The following is a 27957-nucleotide window of genomic DNA, read 5'->3' as shown; positions in this document are numbered from 1 at the left end:
AAAAGTTCAAAACACAGCTGCTCGGATCATACTTAGAGTACCACGTTCAGAGCACACCTCCCCGCTGCTCTGTAGCATACACTGGCTATCCATTCGATTCAGAATCAAACACAAAATGTGTTCTCTGTGCTACGTTTCACTGTCGGACTCTAGTCCAACATACCTTTCCGACCTCACTCATGTGTACACACCAGCAAGATACTTACGCTCCTCTTCTTACAATCGTATACTCATTATTCCCACTATGAAAACAAAGTCATATGGACAGCGTTCTTTTGCATGCCAGGGCCCAGCAACGTGGAATGAATTGCCCACTGAACTTAGACAAAAAGACACAGTGATCACATTCAAGAAGTCTCTCAAAACTCACTTATTTCGACTACAAGAACAAACTTGAAGACCTAATAATGTTTCCTACCTGAAAGATTCTCAGTATGTTTTTTATTTTTTAATGTTTTTCTAATTTCATGTTGTTTGTTTTTGTAAGAATATTATTATGTTTCTTATCTTATATGTGTTGTCTAATGTTGTAAAGCTCTTAGAGCTTCTAAAGATTAGGCGCTATACAAAGTCCTCATTATTATTATTATTATTATTATTATTATTGTTGTTGTTGTTGTTGCTGTTGTTGTTGTTGTTATTATTATTATTATTATTATTAATATAAATCATTTGCTTTCTTTTCAACTGTGTAGGGACCATAATAATTGGCCTGAAGAGGTTTTTGTGGTACGAGCAAGAGAGCCATAACTCTATTACGAGGCTGAAATCTCCTTTTCTTTGAGTTTTTCTGATACCTTAATTTAAATTTTGACTGAGTAGAGTGCAGTTTCGCTCTTACAACATCACAAACCTTTGACAACTTATACTTAAGATTGGAAAGAAGATTAATTGAAGTATCTTCATTAGAAAGAAGTTTCTGTTTCAAGAACGTCAGTGGTCCACGCACAGTGTGTTTGAAAACCAGTTCAAAGAGACTGAAGCCTAAATTTTTTTAACTGATTCCCTAACAGCGAACAACGGTAAACGAATGCCTTCAACACAATCATTATTCGTATCAAAACAATATGATCGAATCATATTTTTCAAAGTCTGACAAAATCTTTCTAAGGCCCATTGACTCTCCGGGTGATAGGCAGAAGATTTGACTTGTTGGATGCCTAATTCGTACATAACTTGCTAGAAAATTCCAGACATGAAATTCCACTCTTGATCAGGTTGGACGGATTTGGGAGGGCCAAATTTAATTTAAAAAAAAAATACTTTACTAGAGATATTACTATTGTTTTTGTTTTAATATTCCTCAAAGAAATTGCCTCTGGGAACCTTGTTGACGCACACAATATGGTCAACAAGTATTGGTTACCTGACTTGGTCTTAGGTAAGGGACCGACACGATCAACCATTATTCTGCTAAATACTTCGTCAAATGCAAGAATAGGTTGCAGATGAATCGTAGCTATCTTCTGATTGGGCTTTCATACCATTTGATAAGTATGACAAGATCTACAGTATCTACCAATATCACGTTTGATTTTTTATCAAGCTTATCAGAAAATTGATTTCTAAAAGTTGTGCCAGATTAAGATTTAGATGGACTTGTATTGGGCTTAATTACTTTTCTGCCAGAAGACTGCTGAGTGGAAGTCTTATTTATAAAATAAACTTTATGAGCTAAAGAAAACTCGTCAGCAGCACGAGCAACATGTTCCAAGGCTTCGACCTTATGCTCATCAAGATAAGTGTTTATGTCAGTATGGACACAGTTCTTGAAATCTACAAGTAATACAAGTTGTCTAAGACATTCATAATCTTAATAAACTTTCTTGGCTAAGCACCAGAGACTAAATGATAACCCTTTAAGATGCATTCCATCAATAAATCATAGTTAGCGCTATGTTGTACTGACAGGGAGGCCCAGATATCTCGGGGTTTGCAAACAAATGCACACTGTAATAATTGAGTCCAATGCTCCCTTGACCATTTCCAATTTTCAACAACTATTTTGAAATAAGGAAACTATTTGTCTACATCTTTTTCTCTAAAAGGGAGCACAAACTAAAATTCTTAGTAATATCAAAACTTGAACTTGTACGTGAAGTGAAAACGTACATTCCACTGGCCAGTTCTATTTCTTTTATTCTAAATTTATATTCTGTCTCTGCCTTCTCTTTTTGCCTTTCTTTTTCTTCTTTATCTTTCTAATGTTCCAGCTTCTTTAACTCTAATTCCATCTTGTATTTTAATTTTAATTCCTTTACTTTTATGTCGGAGTCTGAGACAGACTTAATGAACGAAACCAAAAATCTTTTATCCAAGACAAACTTTTCAACCAAATACTGGACCAAAATATTTTTATTTCTTGCTTCTTTAAAGAAGCTTTTGCCTCAGACAGATCATATTTTCAGGCAAGTCCAATTGTTCCTGGGTAGGATTTGAAAGAAAGATTTCCACTTCTGATGACATTGTCAAAAAAGCCACTTGAATTTACCAAGGATTGTTTTAAATTTGTTTTGAAAACTAGGGGAATTTAAATTTCAAAAATATTTTAGCCGAAATTCATATATCCCAAGGACGAGACCCCAATTTTATTTGTTACGTGTTTATGCTCTTTCAAACAGTAAGAAGAAAAGTAGGAAAACAATAACCTTTGTAACATTTAACAAACAATTTATTTCCCTAGAAAAACAAGGTAAAAATGAGAAAATGAACTTAAGGTTGTACGAATCAAATCCAAATATAAACCAAGAATTCGAGACCCGGTGAAATCCAGATTGGAAGGCGATGATGCATGCTGTATTCAGCGTTGTACTGATCTGTCAACAGTTCTTTGTTGAATCACAGAAAAAAAAATATTCCAGTGTTTGAGTTATGTGTAAATTTCGATAACTGACCTTTTCCAAGAATTAATATAGAGCACTAGTATTTCCCAGTAAAAGAATCTTGAAATCCAAATAATCTGAAGAAAATAAAATAATTAGCCAAAATCTGGTCAGAACATGCAACACTTTAACTTCTCAAGTGTTAAGGCGCTAATGACTATTCTTTTTCAAAACACCAATAATAACTCTAGCTACAACGCAAAACAGGTGCCAGATGTGAGTCAATCCTCTGGAAAAACTTAATTGATGCGTGTTATTTGTCACGTATTGCAAACATGGACTCGATTCCACTTTATGAGAAAGAATTAAAAAATATGGTTGTTTACTACAACTCTTGCTGATTCTGAATTAAGGTCAGGAACTAGGTCAGCATTAGATACAAAGTTTCTATTATTAGTTGTTTACTTCGAAAAATCAGTCGGAACTGAACTCTATTCAAGTAAATAAAGTTACATAACAATATCAAGTAATGGAATTAAAAAAATTTAAAACTTACAAACAAACAATTAAATTAAATCAAATATAAATTAAATCAAATATGCATAACAGTAGTGTCCTACACTAGGAACGCACCTTTGCCAGAGATTTAAATATTCTCTATGTACATATTTTCTGTTCTATGATTGCGTGTTAATTGTACAGGTCTCAACATTTCAAACAAACATTGTCACAAATACTTAAATGAAATGGAATTAAAAATATCTTCTTACTCGTTTAGGCTTGCAAACCCTTTGGAGGTTCCGAATTCAAGAACATAGAGGTATGGGCTAGAATCAACAAGGCGTGCAGCAACTTAACTCCACAATTCTGTCCCTAACACTTTTTTTAACAACCTCCGATTTTAAGATTTTTAAATGATTACTCCTTATTGTTAGAATAAATGTAATGCATGTTGCATACACATATCTTTAGATCGATTTTCCATCCAACTGTAAATGTATATTAGTTATTTTGCATCCGCCGCGTACGTATTATTTTTTTGTTAGTGTTGCTTATATGTTATATTTGCCCTTAGTTGTGTATGTTTGCTTTCAGTTACCTTTGATTCAATTGTATTGTTTCACATGTTACCCTTACACACACACACACATACACACATATGTATACGTAAGTCAGGAACAAAGGAATGGGTTAGCGCCATGAGTATGGTGACCCTGCGTCTATCGTAGCTATTCGTGTTTGTACAAGAGACCTCTTCGTTAGGTGTCAAAATTAACATGTAGACGTTGGAAACATTGTTCTAGAACAAAGGACCCTCGATGCTGTTGTAAATCTCCCCTCTTTGACAGATGGCCTGGTAAACTGAACCGACTGGGGTAGAATTGATATCCAATCGAAACTGAGGAAGGGTGGGGCCATCAATTCGAACCAGAATTTAACAGTCATTTGGGCTGGGAACGAATTAGTCATTGTGAAGCATCGTGCTGAGAAGTTGTAGCAATAACTTCGAGGAAGCCACTCGTGAATTGGCGGGAAAAGAAACCTTGATACATTCAAGGACAGAAAGTTTCGTAAAGGTCAGTGAGTTATTTGATAGATTGTTGCAGAATGTGACGGCATTGTAATTGTAATTATGTGCAGTATGTATATTTACTTACTAGAATTGTTAGTACGTAGAATTACCTTTGTATTGTTTAATTTACATGCGTACTTGAGAAATGAGTCATGATTATGTAGATTGCTAGCACATAGTCAGAATTAATATTGTAATTCGCTATCTGGTTACTTCGTAGTAAACTTGGGTATTTATTCATGTGATATTCTAGATTTTGCGACTGTTGAATTGAATTGTAACTTTGGAAATTGTTGCAGTGTGTAAATTTAAATAATATGGATATTTGAATATTTGTGTACACTTGTGAGAGTGTAATGTACAGAAATGCGTCTGATTGTTGTGATATTGTTCAAAATAATGAGATTAAGAATATATTGATGTGACGCAATTTAGTGATGTCTGAATGATAAGAAGGATACCGCTCTTTATTGCAACGTTGTTTTTTTTATAAGAACGCGTGTGGTTTTCGATGTGCACGAATGCGTGACCGAAGATGTAGATAGCCTCTATCTGATGATTGATTGTTGATTTAGTGTGAGCGAGATGGCTAACGAAACATGCTAACGTCCTTGTGTTTTCGCAGGAAGCTTTTGGGGACAGAACTACCGGGTAGTCAAGTCCCGAGTCTCAGAGAGACAGAGCGACAGGATAGAACAAGGCAGTAGCAGAGAATAAGCCTAGTTGCTAGAGAGAAGAGAGGGAGAGAAGGGGGAGAAGAAAAGGAGACAAAAGGTGAAGAGGATAGGAAGAATCGGAGTACTCAGAGCGCCGGAAGGAGGAAAGGAATTGGCAGAGTAGAGCACAGATGAGTAGAAACCAAATACTGGGGAAAGCCATCTCACACTATAATCACATGATGAAATAGGTTGTTACATGGTCGAGAGGAAGAAGATTGGTTGAGAAATTAATATCGTTTAAATTGTATTAAATTGTTATTCTTTTGAATTTCACCTTTGTGTTCTTAATAATTTAATTGTCGGTATTGCTGACTGGGGGCTCGGAGTTTTGCCTCTCCCTATCACTAATTTCACTTCCTACAAAAACGAGCCAGGGTGTGAATTCTATAGTAATTCAAATAAATATTGGGAGCACCCCACCCCCAACTCATAACAGAGCGTTCGTAGAACGCCACAATATATATATATATATATATATATATATATATATATATATATATATATATATATATATATATATATATATATATACGCGTGTATGTGTCAGTGTGAATTTTTGTGTGTACTCTCTTATTCAACTCTTTGTCCTCGTGTATTTAATCTGTATGCGTGTAAAACTATCATAAATGTCTGTTTGCAAGCTAAAGGTGTATATTTTAACGCCGCTTGTAATTTTAGAGGAGAATCTTTCCAATCGATTTATCTGCATGGAGTATTCAAATAGAAATTGAATCTTGGTTCCTAATTTATTTATTTTAGCAAGGGAAACAAAAACTGTAATAAGTATTTACATGATAGAATTTGCGTTTTTGCAATAGTCAGTAGTGGTCACCCATGAGAAAAAGCGAAACTTGCTTTGTACACAGGTACAACTTTTAAGGTTAGTTTTTGAACAAATACTATGCACCAATTATCCTTCTTCTTCTTCTTCTTCAGCTTCTTATTGTTATTATTATTATTATTATTATTATTATTGGTTCATCTACAAAACAATAATTTCACTATAGATTAACAGCTTACATGTGGCGGTCAAAAATTGGACCGATCCTTTGGACGGCCATCTCAGTAAGTTTCAATTGGAAACAGCTGTTCGTGCTTTAAAAATAATATATGGATTAGCCGGTTGTTCAGCTCGCCATCATCAAAAGATTGCTGGCTAATGAGAGATGTTTAGTCATATATGGCTTTTCTTTGTGACCCATCAACCACAAGTTTCAAATATTGACTGACCCTTGACCCGAATGAAAAAGGCATGCCTCGTATTTCTTCTCAAAGATGAACTTTTAGAGATAGTTTTCAAGCTTTGGCAAAATGGTGAAGGTATCCAACTATACCTGTCGGGCGACAGCACGACTAGTTTTAACATCATCCAGCACACAAATTGCTTCGACCCTTTACCCGATTTTGAAAACGACAGAGACTTCGAATTTGATATTCTGACATCTACACTGTTAATGAGACTAGAGTACTATTACAGTCGAGATAGGAAAATGTTTGTACATCGATTAATATGATTTGCCTTTATCTGTAAATAATGCCTTCGTAAGCATATATATAATTTGCATAGACCGAGTGCCCATATTACAGTGATTCTCAAACTGTGTGCCGCGAGTGATTTGCGGGTGTGCCGTGGGAGTTTTGAAAAATATTTAAAATTGCTAGCGTTTTGAAACCTTGAACACATCGAATAATTAAATGGTAAATCAATGTCGCAAAAGTTAAAAGAAAGTAACATATATAAAAACGCAATCTCTGTCAGTCATTCATTGGTTCCTTCCGTAACGCGAGACTTGTGCGAGATCTCGGGAGAACTCGATCGCTCTAATTACGAAATGCGAGCTTGTTTGTCGACTTTGGAGCCTCGCTTCAATCTGATTTGCTCTCGAAAGCAGGCACATAATTCACATTAAATTTAAATATATTTGTAAAAATAAATAAGTTCTTCCCCACAAAAATTGTTAAATCTTTTCAGGTGTGCCGTGAAATTTTTTAGATCTTTTTGGTACGCCGCAAGACAAAAAAGTTTGAGAAACACTGCCATATTAGATACGTGCCAGAATCATCATGAGACAGGGAGAAATTATTGTTTCGTTAGGAAACATCTGGCCACTGAAAGCGGAAGGTAAGTGACCATTACGTACAGGACATTTATATAGGAAATTTGGCGGGGAACATTAAAATGGCCGTTGTGAACAGGTACTTTCTGGGTAAAGGGGATCGTTAGGACAAGTCTGACTATGTATGTATGTATGTATGTATGTATGTATGTGTGCAGGTCCGGCCTTAAGGCTAGGCGAACGAGGCAATCGCCTTGAGCCCCGCGCTTTCAGGAAATCAACTTCGCACAGCAATTGTTTTGCTTGGGACCCCGCTCATCGCCTACTGCCATGGGCTCCGCACATCCTAGGGCCGGTTCTGTATGTGTGCGTGCGTGTATGTATGTAAGCATGTATGCGTGCGTGCGTGCGTGTGTGTGTGTGTGTGTGTGTGTGTGTAAGTTAAAGTTAATTGTGTACTGGTTATAATTTTAAATAAAGACTATTTTGAGAAAATGTTTCGTTTTCTACAGATGCAAACCGAATCTGCTTCAGATGTGTCTGTGTTTATATCTATTCAATTAAGAATGAGCTGTTAGTAATGCCACAAGACTTGAAACAGTGACTTATTTACCACAAATCTGCACATAATTAGCATGCTGCTGAGTGGCATCTACCCTAGTCCTTGATGGTATTCAATGACGATACAGTCAAGCATGGAATCTTTTACTAAAACATGGCATCAAAACTAGTTTTTTGTATGCCATGCATTCATCTTGTCTGGTTATCCTTTAATGAAAACCCTTCCCAAATTGATTGACAATGATGAATCAGCCAATGCCAAGCCAGACAGCCCCACCCAGACTGGTTAACTGTAGCAAGGGAAATGCAGCATCAGTAATGTGTGTGGTATAAAAGCAGACGACCGATGAGGGACGAAACTCCTAGCTTGAAGCATGAGGAAGGCACGGATCGTCGTAGTGGGTTCTAAATGTGTGGGAAAAACGTCGTTAGTACTAAGATATGTTTTAGGGAAATTCAATGAACAGCACACACCGACTCTAAGTGACTGCTACGAACATATCGCAAAATTTCCAGGTAAGAATAATATAACTACCAAATTATCATAATATTCCGCATTTTAAAAATTAGACAGGAATAAGGTTACAAAGAACTTTGAAGATTATGCCAATACACATAGTTGTGTAGTACATCTCAATCATTGACCATCCTCTATTTTTCTTGAGTGTATATAAGTGTCTTTTTCACAAATTATGTGTTTTGCAGATGTATATTTTAACGCAAAGTATCATATATCATATCTGAATTTCGCATACTTAAAATGTTATTACGTATTTCTTTAGGAACTGTTAGATTAGACTCAAATAAAAAACAACGTAATGGAATAGATTTTGTGTCATTTTATTTTATTTTTTGAGACAGGTGCGTCTCGTGCGATCTTCAACACGGTTATACTTGGTCATCTTTTGCTACTTCTAGTCTCATTACCAGACCTATTTTTACTGCAGTTTGTTAAGTAAGTCGTTTTACATCTCTAACGGAGAATCTGGATAAGAATCCGTGTTAATTCTCACGATGGGGGTGCAGTTACGTTGTAGCCAGCACCTTACTAACCGGTCTAACTGGTCCATATCCTTTAGTCTAGTGGCATTTGTGGCGTATTGTGAAGACAAAATACTAGCTAATCCACAACGGCTATTTTGATGTTTCCTTTCCAGCTACAGTCGTTAAATGAATGACGCTTTGATTAAGAATTGAAAACCCCTTGAAGAAATCACTGGTTCTGCTCCACTAAATCGGTGTATCAAGACACCAATGGTTGGATATGAGTTGGATGGATGTCCTCACTTAATTGCAATATCAGTTTTCAGTACAACAGCTGGGCAATACAACTGGCCATCTTTAAGAGCTGGACAATGAACACTTTTTTTCTTGACGTTGTACTTAGAGCATAGACATAATTGTTGCAAATATTCAAAAAGCAACAGTATTTGATGCTTTCAAAACAATGCAGCTTGAGGAAAATAATCTAGCACAGAACAGGATGACAGAATTAGTTACAAACACGAAATGTTTTGGATAATACATTAGTATTAATTTCCTTTTAAAAAAAGTAAAAAATAAAAAATTTTTTTGTTTTGATCTGGAATAAAATTAGTGTGCTGTGCTTAAGCAAATGTTTTTATCGCCAGTTTTTAATAAAAACTCCATTAATCAGATAACCATGGTGCTGCGATTTCAATTAACTGTACAGCTGTATCGACCCGTCAAGCCTTGAATAGAACTGACTTTTGATGCGGAGGAAAACATCTCGGAAACCTGAATGAAACAAGTGAGCACTTCCCTTTTCTGACAAAAACAGTAGGCGCGGATCACACCGTGGGCGCCATCTAACCTTTGTCGTACCTAACAGTTTGTATGGTTGCTAAAAACACTTTGTTTCAAATATACATCCTCCAAACCTTTTCGTAAACCAGCGTCTTAATTCTAATCTTCCTCTTCAAATTGTGGGTGTCTTTACATTTCAGATGGCTGCCATCACTGCATAGAGGTTTTGGACACAGCAGGAGGAGATCATTTTCCAGTGATGCGGATCCTGGACATACAGAGAGGGGATGTCTTCATGATAGTGGTCTCAGTAGACTCTCCAGACACGCTGTCAGCGGCCAAAGCAACGAGGAAGCAAATTCAGGATATCAAAGGTATTGTAGGCATTTACTGTTAAGCTAATGACACTGGTTTTATTTTTTTTAGTAGTGCTTAAACTAAAGAAACTGGGCGGTGACAAGTTATACTTAAACTTAAGACACTGGGCGGTGACAAGTTGTACTTAAAGTAAAAACACTTGGCCGTGACAAACTGCACCTAAACTTAGGACACTGGGCGATGATAAGTTGTATTTAAACTAAAAACACTGGGAGGTGACAAATTGTACTTAACGTAAAGACACTGGACGGTGATAAGTTGTACTTAAATTTAAGACACTGGGCGCTGCCAAGTTGTACTTAAAGTAAAGACACTGGGCTGTGATCAGTTGTACTTAAACTTAAGACGCTGAGCGGTGACAAGATGTACTTAAACTAAAGACACTAGGCTATGACAAGTTGTATTAAAATAAGACACTGGGCTGTGTCAAGTAGTACTTAAGGTAAAGATATTGGGCGGTGATCAATTGTACTTCGACTTAAGACACTGGGCGGTAAAAAGTTGTTCTTAAACTTAAGACACTGGGTGGTGTCAATTAGTACTTAAGGTAAAGACACTGGCGGTGATCAGTTGTACTTAGACTTAAGACACTGGCCGGTGATAAGTTGTACTTAAAATAAAGACACTGGGCTGTGATAAGTTGTACTGAAAGTAAAGACACTGGGCTGTGATAAGTTGTACTGAAAGTAAAGACTCAGGGCGGTGTTAAGTTGTACTTGAAGCAAAGACACTGGGCGGTGATAAGTTGTACTTAGACTTAAGACACTGGGCGGTGACAAGTTGTACTTAAAGTAAAGACACTGGGCTGTTACAAGTTGTACTTAAAGTAAAGACACTGGGCGGTGACAAGTTGTACTTTGACCTAAGACACTGGGCTGTGACAAGTTGTTCTTAAAGTAAAGACACTGGGCGGTGATAAGTTGTACTTAAAGTAAATACACTGTGTGGATATAAACTGTACTTAGACATAAGACACTGGGCGGTGACAAGTTGTACTTAAAGTAAAGACACTAGGCTGTGACACGTTGTAATTAAAGTAAATACACTGGGCGGTGAATAGTTGTACTGAAAGTAAAGACACTGGGCTGTGATAAGTTGTACTTAAAGTAAATACACTGGGTTGTGATAAGTTGTACTTAAAGTAAAGACACTGGGCGGTGTTAAACTGTACTTAGACTTAAGACACTGGGCGGTGACAAGTTGTACTTAAAGTAAAGACACTGGGCGGTGTTAAACTGTACTTAAACGTAAGACACTTTGCGGTGACAAGTTGTACTTAAAGTAAAGACACTGGGCGGTGATAAACTGTACTTAGATTTAAGACACTGGGCGGTGACAAGTTGTACTGAAAGCAAAGACACTGGGCGGTGATAAGTTGTACTTAAAGTAAAGACACTGGGCGGTGTTAAACTGTACTTAGACTTAAGACACTGGGCGGTGACAAATTGTACTTAAAGTAAAGACACTCGGCTGTGACACGTTGTACTTAAAGTAAATACACTGGGCGGTGATACGTTGTACTGAAAGTTAAGACACTGGGCTGTGATAAAATGTACTTAAAGTAAAGACACTGGGAGGTGTTAAACTGTACTAAGACTTAAGACACTGGGCGGTGACAAGTTGTACTTAAAGTAAAGACACTCGGCTGTGACACGTTGTACTTAAAGTAAATACACTGGGCGGTGATACGTTGTACTGAAAGTTAAGACACTGGGCTGTGATAAAATGTACTTAAAGTAAAGACACTGGGAGGTGTTAAACTGTACTAAGACTTAAGACACTGGGCGGTGACAAGTTGTACTTAAAGTAAAGACACTGGGCGGTAATAAGTTGTTAAAGTAAAGATACTGGACGGTGATAAGTTGTACTGAAAGTAAAGACACTGGGCGGTGTTAAACTGTACTAAGACTTAAGACACTGGGCGGTGACAAATAGTACTTAAACTAAAGACACTGGGCGGTGATAAGTTGTACTTAAAGTAAAGACACTGGGCTGTGACAAGTTGTACTTAAAGTAAAGACACTGGGCGGTGTTAAACTGTACTTAGACTTAAGACACTGGGCGGTGACAAGCAATGCTTAAACTAAAGACATTCGGCGGTGATAAGTTGTATTTAAAGTAAAGACACTGGGCGGTGACAAGTTGTACTTAAAGTAAAGACACTGGGCGGTGACAAGTTGTACTTAAACTAAAGACACTGGGCGGTGACAAGTTGTACTTAAAATAAAGACACTGGGCTGTGATAAGTTGTACTGAAAGTAAAGACACTGGTCTGTGATAAGTTGTACTGAAAGTAAAGACTCAGGGCGGTGTTAAGTTGTACTTAAAGTAAAAACACTGGGCGGTGATAAGTTGTACTTAGACTTAAGACACTGGGCGGTGACAAGTTGTACTTAAAGTAAACACACTGGGCTGTTACAAGTTGTACTTAAAGTAAAGACACTGGGCGGAGACAAGTTGTACTTTGACCTAAGACACTGGGCTGTGACAAGTTGTTCTTAAAGTAAAGACACTGGGCGGTGATAAGTTGTACTTAAAGTAAAGACACTGGGTGGTGATAAACTGTACTTAGACATAAGACACTGGGCGGTGACAAGTAATACTTAAGCTAAAGACATTCGGCGGTAATAAGTTGTATTTAAAGTAAAGACACTGGGCGGTGACAAGTTGTACTTAACGTAAAGATACTGGACGGTGATAAGTTGTACTTAAACTTAAGACACTGGGCGGTGAGAAATTGTACTTAACGTAAAGACACTGGGCGGTGATAAGTTGTACTTAAAGTAAAGACACTGGGCTGTGACAATTTGTACTTAAAGTAAAGACACTGGGCGGTGACAAGTTGTACTTAAACTAAAGACACTGGTCGGTGACAAGTTGTACTTAAAGTAAAGGCACTGGGCGGTGACAAGTTGTACCTAAACTTAAGACACTGGATGGTGTCAAGTTGTACTTAAAGACATAGGGTGGTGACAAGTTGTATTTAAAGTAAATACACTGGGCGGTGATAAGTTGTACTTAACGTGAAGACACTAGACGGTGATAAGTTATACTGAAACTTAAGACACTGGGCGGTGACAAATTGTACTTAAATTAAAGACACTGGGCGGTGATAAGTTGTATTTAAACTTAGGACTCTCTATGGTATCTAGTATTGCTTAAACTATAAAAGGAAATATTTGCAGATTTTATGCCGATTACACTGCTATTTGTAGGGTAGACGCTGTATTGGTGTTTGAAGTACTAAATCGAACGTAATTTTGTCAAAGTTTGTGTCGATTGAACTATTATTTCAAAAGATTTCGGAAAAACTTATCAATGACAAACATCCATCCAAACTCTAGGGGTTTGAGATAAGAAAACGACACAAAGCATCGCTTCCAATATCGGTGAAGTCGCACACTTTTCAAAAAATAAATTCATGAAGTTTAGAAAGGTAGTCAACCATAGAAACATTACATAAATATTCGTTATTTCACCATAATTCTAACTTAGTGATTTGTAACCAGTAAGGATTCTGCTACAGGACCCACGTTACTAAACAACTCCCATAGTAAGACAATACAAATACCATGATATTAAAAATTAAGTAACTTTAAATTTATGAATGCTCATGGTCAAACATAAATCTACTCTTATAGATAGATCCTTGATGACTGTTTCTGTAAAAAGAAATATCACATATGTAACCTTTTCTTATAAGGTTGTTCCAGAGTACGTGCAGTGTGGGTCGGAAACAAGATAGATTTAGCATCATCCAGAAAAGTCACAGCGGAAGAGGCTTTGCTAAACGCTTTCACGTTTGGAGACGCATACATAGAGACAAGTGCCAAATTGAACATCAACGTAAACTGTGTATTTCAATCAGTCCTTTCTCTATTGTGCATGGAGCCAGTGAAGAATGACTGGGGCAATCCTGACTCCAGAAAGAAAGTATCACGGTTTCATAGTAATGATTAACAAAATCATCAAAAACTTCCATGGACCTTTGAATAAATGTCAGTTGATATTCAACAAGTTGAACATAAACGTCTAGAAAGTCGGCTTAGCTAGATGAAATACTTTCTCTTGAAGAACTTAAAAGTTTTTCAATATGTGATTATGTCATCAATTATTTAAATCGTTTTCATAATTTGTTTTTCTAATATGAGTCTGAAAGACGCTAAATAAACATGTTAAATATAAGTTGTTCCTGTCCTATGAGTTCAGAAAAATATCCATATCACTCACGTGTACATTTATTCACTCTGGCAAATCATTTATTCATTCACACACGCAGTATGTATGTATGTAAGGTATGTATGTATGTATGTATGTATGTGTGTGTGTGTGTGTTATTTTGGTAAACTGAAAATGTAAACGGCGATATTTATAACAAATCTACTTCCAATACTTCATAAAGAGACAAAAAACCAAAAACAAACAAGAAACGAGATATTTTTAGAACACGTTTAACCCGTATAGAAAACGTCCAACCGAGAACATTGAAGTATATCCTTGTCCGCCATTTTACCGTGTGTCGGCAGAATAAACCCTGTACCGCATGCATGAAATAACAAGTAGTTCGAATAACACAGGCTTTAATTTGCTGGTAAGGGTCTTCACGGTTAGCTATTTTCTATCATTCCATCATTTTGTGCGTTGCACATGCTTAGTATGTAAAACTATGAATATTTGTGTTCCGCGTGTGATGAAAGTGTTGGTTCCACGTGAGAAAAGCGTGGACAATGAATCTTTGAATGAAGCTTAGGTTCGGACGAACTTATTTCATTTAATTATTTTTGGGGACTGGAATTCCTGTACAACGACTGATAGGAAAAAAGTGAATGTTTAAGGTTTTCCTACGGGAAAAAGACACTGATGTTCGAACATTTCTATGTCACTCTAGAAAATGAAAGAAACCCTAAACAAATACAACTGCACAAAAAATCCCGGAAATTTGTATGAATCATAACACATCTTGAAAGTCCCTACAAAACGTTGTGGTATCATGTAATTGGAGAATCGGCTCTTTGTCTTTGTGTTTTACAGTATCGTCTGAGACATTTTCAGGATTGTATGTTATGGTTTCGATGGACTTAACGGATCTATTATGTATGCTATTCTGTAGCAAGAGCCAAAACTCCGCATGATACAAACATTTTGTTCATACAATTAAGTTAAATGTGGTGGTGTACACGCAGTCTTTTAATAAAGTACACCATATATAATGTCAGAAAGAAAAGTAATAAAAAAGATAGAAAAAGTTGAAAAGAGTTTAGTCTTCGATGTATAATGGATAATATAGAAATGTACAAACCAGTACACAAAGTATTCTCAAAACTACTTGATAAATTCATGTTTTAGAACGAACTATGTAAAGGAATAAATAAATGGAACATCTTGCTGATGCCTTGACCTTTTACTGATTTCTTTCTCTCCTAAATAATATGTGTGTATTGGGTTTCCTCAGTAAGTAGCAAATGGTTCGAACACAAATGCCTGTTGGAATGGGAACAGAATCATTGTGTTTATGGATCTTTGGATGTTAATGGGGTTTGCTGTCGCAAACTGAGGTGAATCGGCAACACGTAAGCGGAGCTACAAAACTCAGTTTGCGACATTAAAATCATCATTAACTTCCTTCAGTCCTAAAAACCAGACACATGACTGTTAAAAGTGATAAAATATGCACCATAACATTTACGAGTGTTCATATGGGCATATCTAACGATCTGTTATAGTGTTGCAAAGAGAGGATGAAGAACATGTTGACAGCGTTTTGAATAAAGTTTGTGCTGTTCTTTATGCGTTGAAATGATAATCGTTTAAGGATATTCAACACGGTATGTGATATATTTTATGTTGTAAAAACCCCTCCCAAATTATATGTTTATAGTGTTTAAAATGGTTTCAATTGATATAACTGATATGTTTATTGTGTTTAAAATGGTTTCGAATGATATAACTGATATGTTTAAAGTGTTTAAAATGGTTTCGAATGATATAACTGATACGTTTAAAGTGTTTAAAATGGTTTCGAATGATATAACCGAACACCTTTTCCAATGATATGTTTATAGTGTATCAAGTGGTTTCGAATGATATAACTGAACAACCTATCCAATGATATGTTTATAGTGTTTAAAATGGTTTCGAATGATATAACTAAACAACCTTCCCAATGATTTGTTTATAGTGTATAAAGTGGTTTCGAATGATATAACTGAACAGCCTATCCAATGATATGTTTATAGGGTTTAAAATGGTTTCGAATGATATAACTGAACAACCTTTCCAATGATATGTTTACAGGGTTTAAAATGGTTTCGAATGATATAACTGAACAACCTATCCAATGATATCTTTATTGTGTATAAAATGGTTTGGAATGATATAACTGAACAACCTTTCCAATGATATGTTCATAGAGTCTAAAATGGTTTCGAATGATATAACTGAACAACCTTTCCAATGATATCTTTATTGTGTTTAACACGATTTCGAATGATATAACTGAACAACCTTTCCAATGATATGTTTATAGTGTTTAAAATGGCTTCGAATGATATGACTGAACACTCTATCCAATGATATGTTTATAGTGTTTAAAATGGTTTTGAATGATATAACTGAACACACTTTCCAATGATATGTTTATAGTGTTTAAAATGGTTTCGAATGATATAGCTGAACACCCTTTCCAATGATACAGTGCATAAAATGGTTTCGAATGATGTAACTGAACACCCTTTCCAGTGATATGTTTATAGTGTATAAAATAGTTTCGAATGATATAAATGAACAACCTATCCAATGATATGTTTATGGTGTTTAAAATGGTTTCGAATTATATAGCTGAACAACCTTTCTAATGATATGTTTATAGTGTTTAAAATGGTTTCGAATAATATAACTAAACATCCTTTCCAGTGATATGTTTATAGTGTATAAAATGATTTCGAATGATATAACTGAACAACCTTTCTAATGATATGTTTATAGTGTATAAAATGGTTTCGAATGATATAACTGATCATCGTTTCCTAATGATATGTTTATAGTGTTCAAAAGGCTTCGAATGATATAACAGATCATCGTTTCCTAATGATATGTTTATAGTGTTCAAAAGTCTTCGAATGATATAACTGATCATCGTTTCCTAATGATATGTTTATAGTGTTCAAATGGTTTCGAATGATATAACTGATCATCGTTTCCTAATGATATGTTTATAGTGTATAAAATGGTTTCAAATGATATAACTGATCATCGTTTCCTAATGATATGTTTATATTGTTCAAAAGGCTTCGAATGATATAACTGATCATCGTTTCCTAATGATATGTTTATTGTGTTCAAAAGGCTTCGAATGATATAAATGGTCATCGTTTCCTAATGATATGTTTATAGTGTTCAAAAGGCTTCGAATGATATAACTGATCATCGTTTCCTAGTGATATGTTTATTGTGTTCAAAAGGCTAAAAATGACATAATCCAGTAGTCATTCCATCATGTTTTAGTGTTTAAAAGGAATTATATAAATGAATAGCCTTTGACGTGATATGATTATGTTGTTTAAAATGGTTTTGAATGATACGATAAAACGGCCTTTCCAATGATATGTATATAGAGTTTAAAATGGTTTCAAATGATAAAGTACTTCGTATGCTATTTATAGGATTTAAAATGGCTTTCTGATCCTATGCTAAAATTCGATTTTATCCCCCAATAAATAAATAAATAAATAAATAAATATATATATATATATATATATATATATATATATATATATATATATATATATATATATATATATATATATATATTCTTTTTTCGATATATTTTTCAGTTAAAGTACTTGATGAATATTTCCAGTTGATGAAAATTATCGTTTCCAAGATATAAGTATTCATAACATTACACACCTTTAAAAAATACATTTTATTACTCTAACAAAGACAATGAAAAGTGTAACTAACAAAGCCTATGAAAAGAGTAATAAAGCCAATGAATAGGATAATAAAGCTAATGAAAAGGGTAATGCTACAAAAATATGTAGTTCCATCTGATTTCCGTTTTACAAAAATCAAACTAATATATAAATGAATACAAAATATTACTCTTGGTTGCTACGAGATATATTAAATGTGAAGTTTTCATATCATTAAATGGTTTTCAAGAAATAAATTTTGGACCAGATCCTTTCCAATTAACAAAAGCTTTTTTTCGTAATTGCGTTTTAATGCTTTTAGAGCTTTTATTTGCGTTTTGTAATTCTTATTCATTAAACGGTCTTGAACTTTTTTCTTCATTTAAAGCTTTAATTTCTTTTACAATTGGGCATGTGCACCAGATATTTGCTACTTTAAAAAATGCATTGCTCTAGTTGGAAGTATATCCCTGTTCGAGTGTTTTTGTAATGTTAAAGTCTTACAATATCACCTCTGTTGTACTTTAGGATTTCCCTTTTGAAAATGAATAACGATGTAGATTGATATGAGCAAATTGTTCTTTTTATTTTTTTCTGGCCTCAACAGAAGTTATTATATTGCTGCTTTACTTGTTGTTATTATATTGATCTATGCTAATTTTGCAGGGCATCGTCAAATTTGATATATATTGTTTGCCCCAAAGTATTTCCAAACATTGTTCATTGTTCAGTTGAATTTTCAACAAAATCTTCATCTTCGTTACAAGTGTGGTACATATCAATATTATTTTCATCCAACCTTCTATCTATCTATCTATCTATCTATCTATCTATCTATCTATCTATCTTCACCAACCTCGTCAACCCACAGTTTTCCTGACTTCCTCGCGTTTATGGGTGCTTTATGTTTATTATGATCTGGTATGCTTGAAGGACACCAACTCAATGAATCAATAGATTTTAGTAAATATTCACATACTTATTTCATATACTTGATATTTTCATATAAACTAAATCAGATGACACTATATATTTTATCAGTTAGCACATGGCGTAAGGGAAATCTTTTTATGATTGACACATGGTTCATCAAGAAGTATGATGGATGTGTGACTGATTTTCACTCATATAGTGCCATTGAATTAAATATATTCAAACAATCGAAAGTATGATATTTATCTCGTGGCGTCCAGTCCATTGCGACCACGATATAATTCACAATTCACAAATCCCGCGCAATGGTATAGAAACGGCCTCGGGTGGTATACTCCATGCAGTCTGTCAAAGGATCCATCGACAATCTCCTTTTCCTGCAAACACAATAGCCAATTATCTTTGGCCGCTCACAATGAATGATGCAGCTCCGTATATCGATACAACATCACCATCAAGCGCCATATCTGGGTAACGTATCAGGTTAGAGTATAAGACTCTTCATGAACAGATCCACAACCGAAGATTGGTTCTGTAAATTAGACAGCTTCCTGACAAGGCGTGTCTGTCCTGTAACAATACTGAGAATTTTGGGCTATAGTCCAATTACGGCCAGAGGACTTGATGCAATCGAGTTTCTAAACGCCGGCACTTTGTGGGTGCAGCAAGGGTAAACTGAATTTAATATTATGAAGCCCATGTATATATTTTTATGACACACTATGTATGTCCAGTTTACATCCTATTTGTTTCAGTAATCATTTTAGTATTACCTATTACACATTTACCTTTCATTATAGTTCTGCCAGTTTTTGTTTATGTGTTAACTTCATTCTTTGTACCGTGGTTTTGCACCATTTCAAACAATATGATTTCTTATCTATATAATTATATTGCATTCTTTATCATATATATTGCACATACTCGTTTTGATATTTTTTGCCGGTTTTAATGTTTGCTGTAACTTCATTGTTTGTGTCTGTTTGTGTTTAAAATCATGTAAGTTTTTACATATTGTTTTATAAATTTTTTATTGCAAATTTTGTTCGTAAACTTAAAATATTAATTAGTTGCGCACCTTTATGTCAGTGGGTTATTGCAATAAACAATATACTCTGCATGCTTACTATTGCAAAAGATCTACTTTTTGCTCTGTATAATGAACTGTTTGATAATGTCACGTTGAGGCAGTGCAAAGGAATCAACATATTCAGTATTACCATTGTTTGCATCATTATCAATAGCAACTAAATGTATGTTTCCTCCCTCAAAATAGTCTTCAATGTTGGCAATCAGTGCCACTTAGCAACGTCTAATGCATAAATTGGATGCATTTCAAACAGTCTCTTGGACTTACAACAACTTAATAATTGATTGCGCTAATTTAAGACAAGTGTTCGTGGGAATAAATGCTAATCTATACGTGTTCCTAATCCGTTCGTGGGAAAAAATGCTAATCTATACGTGTTTGTCAAACATCCTCATTGTAAAACCAGGCACAACATCCACATTGTAAAAGGATAGGGCTTCTTACCAATTTACAGGTTATAACAATTATGACAAAAGAGTAAGACAGTTTTAGAAGTTGCTTTTACAAAGATACGTTGCTAAAGTTCCAAGAAATATAAAACGAATGAAAGCATGATTAGTATTGAAGACCATTTCGAAGGAAATTTTATACATTGTAATGTTATTTATAACGATCTTAACAATGATAATATTGGACATTTTGATACATTTGACCTGTCTAATTGCAAACAAGACAATCAGTTTGATTATTTACCCTGATCCAAACAATGCATACGCATGGTGCAGTCTTTACCCGGATTCAGAATTTAAATGGATTTACCATTTATCAGTTCATGTATCAGCTGACTTTAAAAAGGGTCATATATTTGATCTCATTGTAAAAGAACAGTGGCTGCTACTGTACGTTATTTAATAGTTTAACATCATTGTGGCAACTTTCAATTTATTTAAAAGAACGTGACAGAATCCCTTACCTAAATTGTATAATACCTATCGGTCATCAAACCTAAATTGTATAATACCTATTGTTCCTAAGAAAGAATCCTTAAATACCTAAATTTTATAATACCTATTGGTCCTAAATACCTAAATTGTATAATACCTATTGGTCCTAAGATAATCAGTGACACGGTATCAAAACAATAAAATAACCGACCATTCAATCAAGAACGTAATATCGTTAAGCCAACGCAGAATGGCCATCAGGTATCTGTACAAGAATTGTTTGCACGTAAGACCATCCTCATAATCATGAATTATCGAACACTTTCAGTAAGGTAAATTACTTTTTAAAAACGTAGAAACATTATTGTTTATGGAAGTCAAATGTAAACTCAACCATATTTGGTGAAACGGTCGATGGCACCTTTATTCAAAAGCATTCTATCTTCAATATATGTCCTGTATCTCTTTTTTTTTTTTTTTGCACTTGACATAAGATGCCAAAAGCGTGATTACTCTTTTATAACATGTTGGCAACATTTTAAAGGTACATTTTCCTTTCCTTGACTAATTACAGAGTTTTAATATACGTTGGTTGGGAATGTGTAGTTTTGAATTCATTGTGCAACGTTTAAATTTCCGTTGCTCATTTGGTCTAATCCAATGTGTAACCTCAAAAAATCGAATAAAGGATGCAAGTGCAAGGTTATCGTGCAATATGATCAGGACATTTTGAGAAAAAAACTTGCTGATGCTCATACTTGACCTGTATTTTGGTTTGATCCATTATTATTAGATAAACATAATAAAAATAAGCAAAAATATGCCTATCCAATAACACAGTGGTTCCCAAAAAGGGCAGTGGGATTACCTAGGGTGGTGGTGGCTAATGCTGAATAATGCTTCTTACGGGGTAAGGTAGGGAGCACTGAGGATAACCGAGGGGGCGGTAGTAGTAATAGGGGACGATTCAGCGACAATGGGAATTAGCATTACAGACCCCCCTGGGACTGTTTAGCGACTATGTAAATTTAACATTAACCACCCTGGGACTGTTTAGCGACTATGTAAATTTAACATGGACGAAAAACCCTGGGACTGTTTAGCGACTATGTAAATTTAACATGGGAAATAGATTTTGGGACTGTTGAGCGTCAAGGGAATTTAAACAGGGTGGGACTATATAGCGTCAAGGGAATTTAAACAGGGTGGGACTGTATAGCGTCAAGGGAAATTTAACATGGGATTTTTAAAAAAAAAATAAAAAAATAAAAAGAGGGTTGGCAATTGAAAGTCAATCTCTTTTCGAGACCTATGAGTGGCCCTGAAAAGGGCCTTTGGGTTTCTTCTTCTTTTATTTCCTCCACTTCTTCATCCATCCCCTTATCTTTTCTAATAATCCTTTCTTCTTCTTCTTTATATCTGACTCCGGTAACCAGTCAGGATGGCCCAACTCTCTAAACTTCCTCTGTATCTTCATCCAATTGTTGTTAAGCCTCTCAAACTCTTCCTTTTTCTTTTTGTTTTCCTCATCTTTTCTTTCTTCCCTCCATCTCTCTTTAATCTTCTCTACTTCTTCCTCCATTACTTTTCTCATCAGATCTTCTCCTTTCTTCATCTTGTCCAACCCCCATTTTACATTCCTCTACTCTGTCCAGTACAATATCTTTTCTAGGAAGCACCGGACTTGGATGACATGATCCGGTGCTTCCTTCAAACTTCCAACTCTGAAGTAAGGTGGGTTAATGAAGCCTTTCGACTTATTGACTTCTTCTTCTATCATCCCTGCTATGATATCTCTTGCTGTCTTTAGGCCTTGAACTTGACTGGTTACCAAGTCTTTCATATCTCCATGCCTCCATTCCTCTTCTATTCTTCTTACAACATATTCTACATCCATTATCCAAAAATAGATGTCTCTCAATAGATTAAATAAAACTGATACTTGAGTCATTTTGTCTCATTTATTCCTTAGAATGGTTCCAACATCAAACTTTGTGGGTTCTTATAGTGAAAGCGCGGACGTGAAGGAAAACATCCCCTAAAACAAAATTGATATTACCTAGATTATCACTTAAAACGCGCGGACGTGAAGGAAAACATCCCCTACTTTTCTCATTTCATATGATCTACTATCCACATACGTGAAGCATCAATAAACAAACCCCTAATCTACTATTTACACACGCAAAGCATTAAAATTAAAACCCAAATCTACTATCCACACGAACCTACGTCAGCTCTTACAAACACAAACACAAACACTATAAAAAAAGAGTCAGAGTTTATATTCACACTACTCTACCTACACACACACACACACATTGGCAAATTGATTACTATTTCTTTTCTAAAGGTTTTGGTAGCCCTGAAAAGGGCTGTTTGTTTTTTGAACTCCAGTGACACCTGGTTAATGATGGCACCTTCCAGGCCTGGCACCACACACACATCTTCTTCCCCAGTCTCCTTTTACCTTTTTTCTTGGGAGTGCAGAGGCGGGATAAGTGGCTTCAGAATCCCAATTTTCTGTCTCTGGGATTCTGAAATTTCTTCTCTCTTTTTCCTCCTCTTCTTTTTTTCTTCTTTCCTCCTCCTCTTTCATCCTTCCCTCTTCGACAATGGCCTCCGCGGCCAGTTCATTTACTATACGCCTGGCATATTCCAGGTGCTTCTGGAGTTCTAGCAGTTTCACAGTTCTGGTATTCATTGTCTTGTCAACGAATGAACAGGGTAGCTAGACTTGTTGTTGTTGTTGTTGAGTTGGATTATAGTGGTGTGCGCTCGCAATGAGCATGTACCACTGGTTTGTGGTGCCACAGGCACCTTTTTGATTGTTCCTGGGGGAAGGAATGGTGCCACTTCCTCCAGGCATTTATGTGTTCACAGAACACTTTTTGATTGGGCCGTCAGGTCGAAGTACTTTTGTGTACATATCGACCTGATTGTAAGGCCTATATTTTTGTTTGTATTTGTAAGAGTGGGATTGGACCCAGCACGCACTCTGTCATTCATTTGCATTGATGAGCGACCAGTGGGATTGGACCCGATCTAGTTCGCGTTTTAATTTATGATGCGTGTACTGCACGTATGGGTTTTGATGTCTGTCCGTGGTAAGGGGTGAAAGTGGTCGGGCTCGTGCGGAGTTGTCTTGCCACAGGTTAGCAGGGTTTTTCCGATCCAGGATATTTGTTCTAAATTTCCGTCTTTTGGAATTTGAATAAAAAACTCTGTGCTGTTTTTAAGAGAGGTAGAGTTTATTGAGGTAGATGTTAGCTAATAGGTGACAGCAATTTGATTGGTTTGTTTTGCAGCATTGTGCTGCTGGCCCTGGATGGAATTGGTGTTTTTTCCATCTTATTGAGTAATTATTTAGGGTCCTATTTTTCTAGTTATAAGTTTTGGTTGCAGCCTTGTGCTGCTGGCCCCGATAGTCATTGGGTTTTTTGACTACCTTATGCTTGTAATGTTTTGGGGTATTGTTCTATGTTATTGTTATATTTGCAGCATTGTGCCGCCGGTGTAGTGTTAAATTTTGACCCTCGTTGAATTCTGACCCGCCGGGTCATTTTTCAACGACCGTGATCAAAATTTCACGTTAAAATCTGACCCTTTTTTTAAATGTCCTGTTAAATAACGACCCGGCTGTAGCATCACATTTTGACCCTCGTTGAATTCTGACCCGGTCGGTAATTTTTCAACGTGATCAAAATTTCACGTTAAAAACTGACCCCTTTTTAATGTTCTGTTAAATAACGAACCGTTTTCAGGTGAAATTATGACCTTAGGGTAAAATGTTCTGATATCAAAACTCAACGTTGATTTTTAGAACCACTTCTAAAATAAAATCAACTTATTACTCACTGAGCTGTGTCTTTCTTAATTTTTTTCTTTTTCTTTTAGGGAAACAATTGTGTGCAATAGAATGTTGTTAATCTGTCACTATCGTAATTCTCTCCGTTTTACTTTTTTTTTTAAATGTCCCAAAATGCCGAACATTTTCAAAATAGCTGAACTTTGCTTTGGACAAATTGGACAAACTGATAAATGAATGACTATGTTTCACTTCGGTAAAGTCGCAAGGTTCAACAGGGCAGGTAAACAACTGAACAGTATATTAACGATGATCAGGAGCGTAGCTGCCTACAAGGCAGCTGCCTCTGCCTACACAGAATTTTGACGATTTTTTGAAGTTTCACTCACGAAACCGATATGAAATCTATATTTATATAATACAATACATACGGAAAAGAGGATTCATTAGAAGCGAAAACACGAACAAGATAGTAGCAAACTCGATTTTATTGAGTCTGTTCATAAGAATTTGATGTTTTCTTTTAATTTTTACAGTATTAAAACAGTACCAAGGTTCACAAAGTCTCAACAAGATGCCTGAAATGCTATCTCAGAGCCTCTAGATTGTAACAATATTGCCCCGTACCCACACACACCCCACTCCTCTAGCAGTTCGAGGCTTCGCCGTTCAACATGCCTAATCATCAATCATATACTAGTTACGTCCCTGAGGATAATTATAACAGTAAATAAAATCCCGTGAATAATGAATAAACCATCTACAGTCGGTTTAAAGATGCATACTAATGAAAGACTTTGTCTATTTGTTACTGTAGGTAAATCGGGTAAAATTTGGATTTTATTAAATGAAAATGCAGGTTATATATATATAAGAATTAACGTTTAGTTTATCAGTTTAAAGTTTGTGATGGATCAATTGCATAGGCGGTTCAGCGTATTATTTAAGAAAGCCATATATATATATATATATATATATATATATATATATATATATATATATATATATATATATATATATATATATATAATTTATTAATTTATTTCAAATCGAATTTTGAAGTATTGATATACAATTTGTTCTAACGTTTTCTAGTTTATAATGTATTTTTGAAATTATTTTTGGGAAATGCATATTATTTTATTTTCATAAACATTCTGCATTTTAAATTACAAAATAATATTTAAGCGATACGACAAAAAAGGCGTGGCGATGTAACTCTTGTTAGACCTAATATGCCGTGTATGTTTCTGAAGTGACCGCGCCTTCGCTTGCGGTTTATATATACGTGCATTTAAGACATTTTGATACGATCTTAAAATTGCACACCGGTACTCTTAAAATCGATAATGCTAACTGTTTTGTCATAATAGTGTATCAAATAAAAATCTCAGATATGCATCGGCATCTATTATGCATTATATATATATTTTTTTAAAAATCATATCGATTGGGAATAGAACCATTAACCCTTTTGTGATAGACAAGATTTTAAAAAGCTTACAATGGCATGCATTTTAATGCGAATCATTTCAACTGTTATCAATATACATGGGTATAACTTATCTCACTATAAATACACCAATGTTTATAACGGTTATCATGTAACTATCGGCCGACAATACTGAGAAGCAGAGATCAACTGACAATGTTTACGTGTAGACCAAATGTAAACAATATATATATATTTAAATTTTAAAAATACATTTCTTAATTTTATTACAAGAAAAACGTAAAACCCGCGGCCGTAAAATATCGCTAATTTAGCACGATTTACCTGTATTAAAAGATTTCCAAAAATGACTTCCTTCACTTGGAATTAAATTATATTGTGCTTGGGTAGCGAACATTCCATTAATCTTTTAAATTCTGACGAATACAATTGAATAGTTGGAAGCAATCAAGTTCCCAAAAAGCAAGCAAAATCTCTTAAGTTTTTGCTACATTTAGACTAGTATTATGTGTTATTTTTTCAAAATCCCTCAATATGTAAGGGTGATATGGAGCGGAAACCAAATATATAGTCTATTGGACCTTTGATCACAAAATATCACATTTAGCATGAACCGACAAGACTGGAATCGGCTGTCTGAGCATAATCTCAATATTGTGCAAATTTGTCCCATTTACTACAGTCAACTGGGATAATTACTGGAGTAGAAGATGTGTTTGTGGAGCAAGACCTGGAAGGTGCCATCATTAACAGGTGTATGTGGAGTTCCCCAAAACAGTCCCTTTCAGGGCTAACCAAAAACTCTAGAAAAGGAACACTATTCAATTTGCCAATGTGAGAATGTAGAGTAGTGTTTATATAAACACTCCCTCCTTCCCTGGTGTAATTGTGTGTGTGTGTGTGTGTGTGTGTGTGTGTGTTTATGTGTTTGTAAGCGCTCACGTACGTTTGTGTGGATGATAGATTATTGGGTTTTGCAAGCGCTGAAGTACGTTTGTGTAGATAGTAGAGAGTATGGTTTTTTAAACCTTCACGTGTATGGATAGTATATTATGGTTATGTTTCTGCTTTTCCGTGTGTGGATAGGAGATTGTGGTTATGTTTTTAGCTTCTCCCGTGTGTGGATGGTATATTTTGAGGTTTGATTTGGCTTCTTCTCGTGTGTGGATAGTATATTGTGGTTATGTTTTGGCTTCTTCGTGTGTGGATAGTAGATTTTGGTTATGTTTTTAGCTTCTCCCGTGTGTGGATGGTAGATTTTGGGGTTTGATTAGGCATCTCTGCGTGTGTGGGTAGTAAATGGTGGGTTTGTTTCTGTTTCTTGGCGTGTGTGGATGGTAGATTGTATGGTTTGATTTGGCATCTCTGCGTGTGTGGATAGTAAATGGTGGGTTTGTTTCTGCTTCTTGACGTGTGTGAATTGTAAATTTTGGGTTTGATTTGCCTTCTTCTCGTGTATGGATAGTAGATTGTGGCTATGTTTTGGCTCTTCGGCGTGTGTGGATAGTAGATTGCGGTTATGTTTTGGTTTCTCAGCGTGTGTGGATAGTGTATTATGGTTATGTTTCTGCTTCTCCGTGTGTGGATAGTAGATTATTGGGGTTTGTAAGCGCTCACGTAGGTTTTTGTGAATAGCAGAGTGTGTGGTTGTTTAACTTTCCTTTTGTGATAATAGTATAATTGGGTTTTGTTTTTGCTTCCCGGTGTGTGTGAATAGTATAGTTAGGGTTTAATTTGGCTTCTCCCCGTGTGTGGATAGTATAGTTTGGGTTTGATTTGACTTCTCCGCGTGTGCGGATAGCAGATTTTTTGTTTAATTTGGCATCTGTGTGTGTGTGTGGATAGTAAATGGTGTGTTTGTTTCTGCTTCTTGACGTGTGTGAATGGTAAATTGTGGGTTTGATTTGGCTTCTCAGCGTGTGTGGACAGTATATTATGGTTATGTTTCTGCTTCTCAGCGTGTGTGGATAGTAGATTGTGGTTATGTTGTTAGCTTTTC

The 27957-nt window shown here is 35.5% G+C and overlaps 1 protein-coding gene across 1 annotated transcript; it reads left to right on the top strand.

Moving 5' to 3' along the window:
• The first annotated feature begins 7178 nt into the window (after positions 1 to 7178).
• LOC149802034 (GTP-binding protein Di-Ras2-like) lies at positions 7179 to 13837 on the top strand. Its single transcript, XM_089956880.1, has 3 exons — positions 7179 to 7236; positions 9700 to 9873; positions 13581 to 13837. Exons 1-3 carry the CDS (start codon positions 7179 to 7181, stop codon positions 13835 to 13837), a joined length of 489 nt encoding a protein of 162 aa, XP_089813006.1.
• The last annotated feature ends 14120 nt before the right edge of the window (positions 13838 to 27957 follow it).

This window comes from Sinohyriopsis cumingii, chromosome 4 (genome assembly GCF_028554795.1).
Source record: "Sinohyriopsis cumingii isolate HCF-2022 chromosome 4, ASM2855479v2, whole genome shotgun sequence".
In the NCBI taxonomy this organism is placed as follows: domain Eukaryota; kingdom Metazoa; phylum Mollusca; class Bivalvia; order Unionida; family Unionidae; genus Sinohyriopsis; species Sinohyriopsis cumingii.
This window is presented reverse-complemented; position numbering and strand designations above follow the sequence as displayed.

Bases quoted from the DNA above. Each gene is read 5' to 3' on its own strand.
- LOC149802034 (XM_089956880.1), top strand. From the start codon at position 7,179: ATGAGACAGGGAGAAATTATTGTTTCGTTAGGAAACATCTGGCCACTG. The intron at 7,237-9,699 runs GTAAGTGACCAT...TTTACATTTCAG, and splicing joins CTGGCCACTGAAAGCGGAAG to ATGGCTGCCATCACTGCATA. The intron at 9,874-13,580 runs GTATTGTAGGCA...TTTTCTTATAAG, and splicing joins GCAAATTCAGGATATCAAAG to GTTGTTCCAGAGTACGTGCA.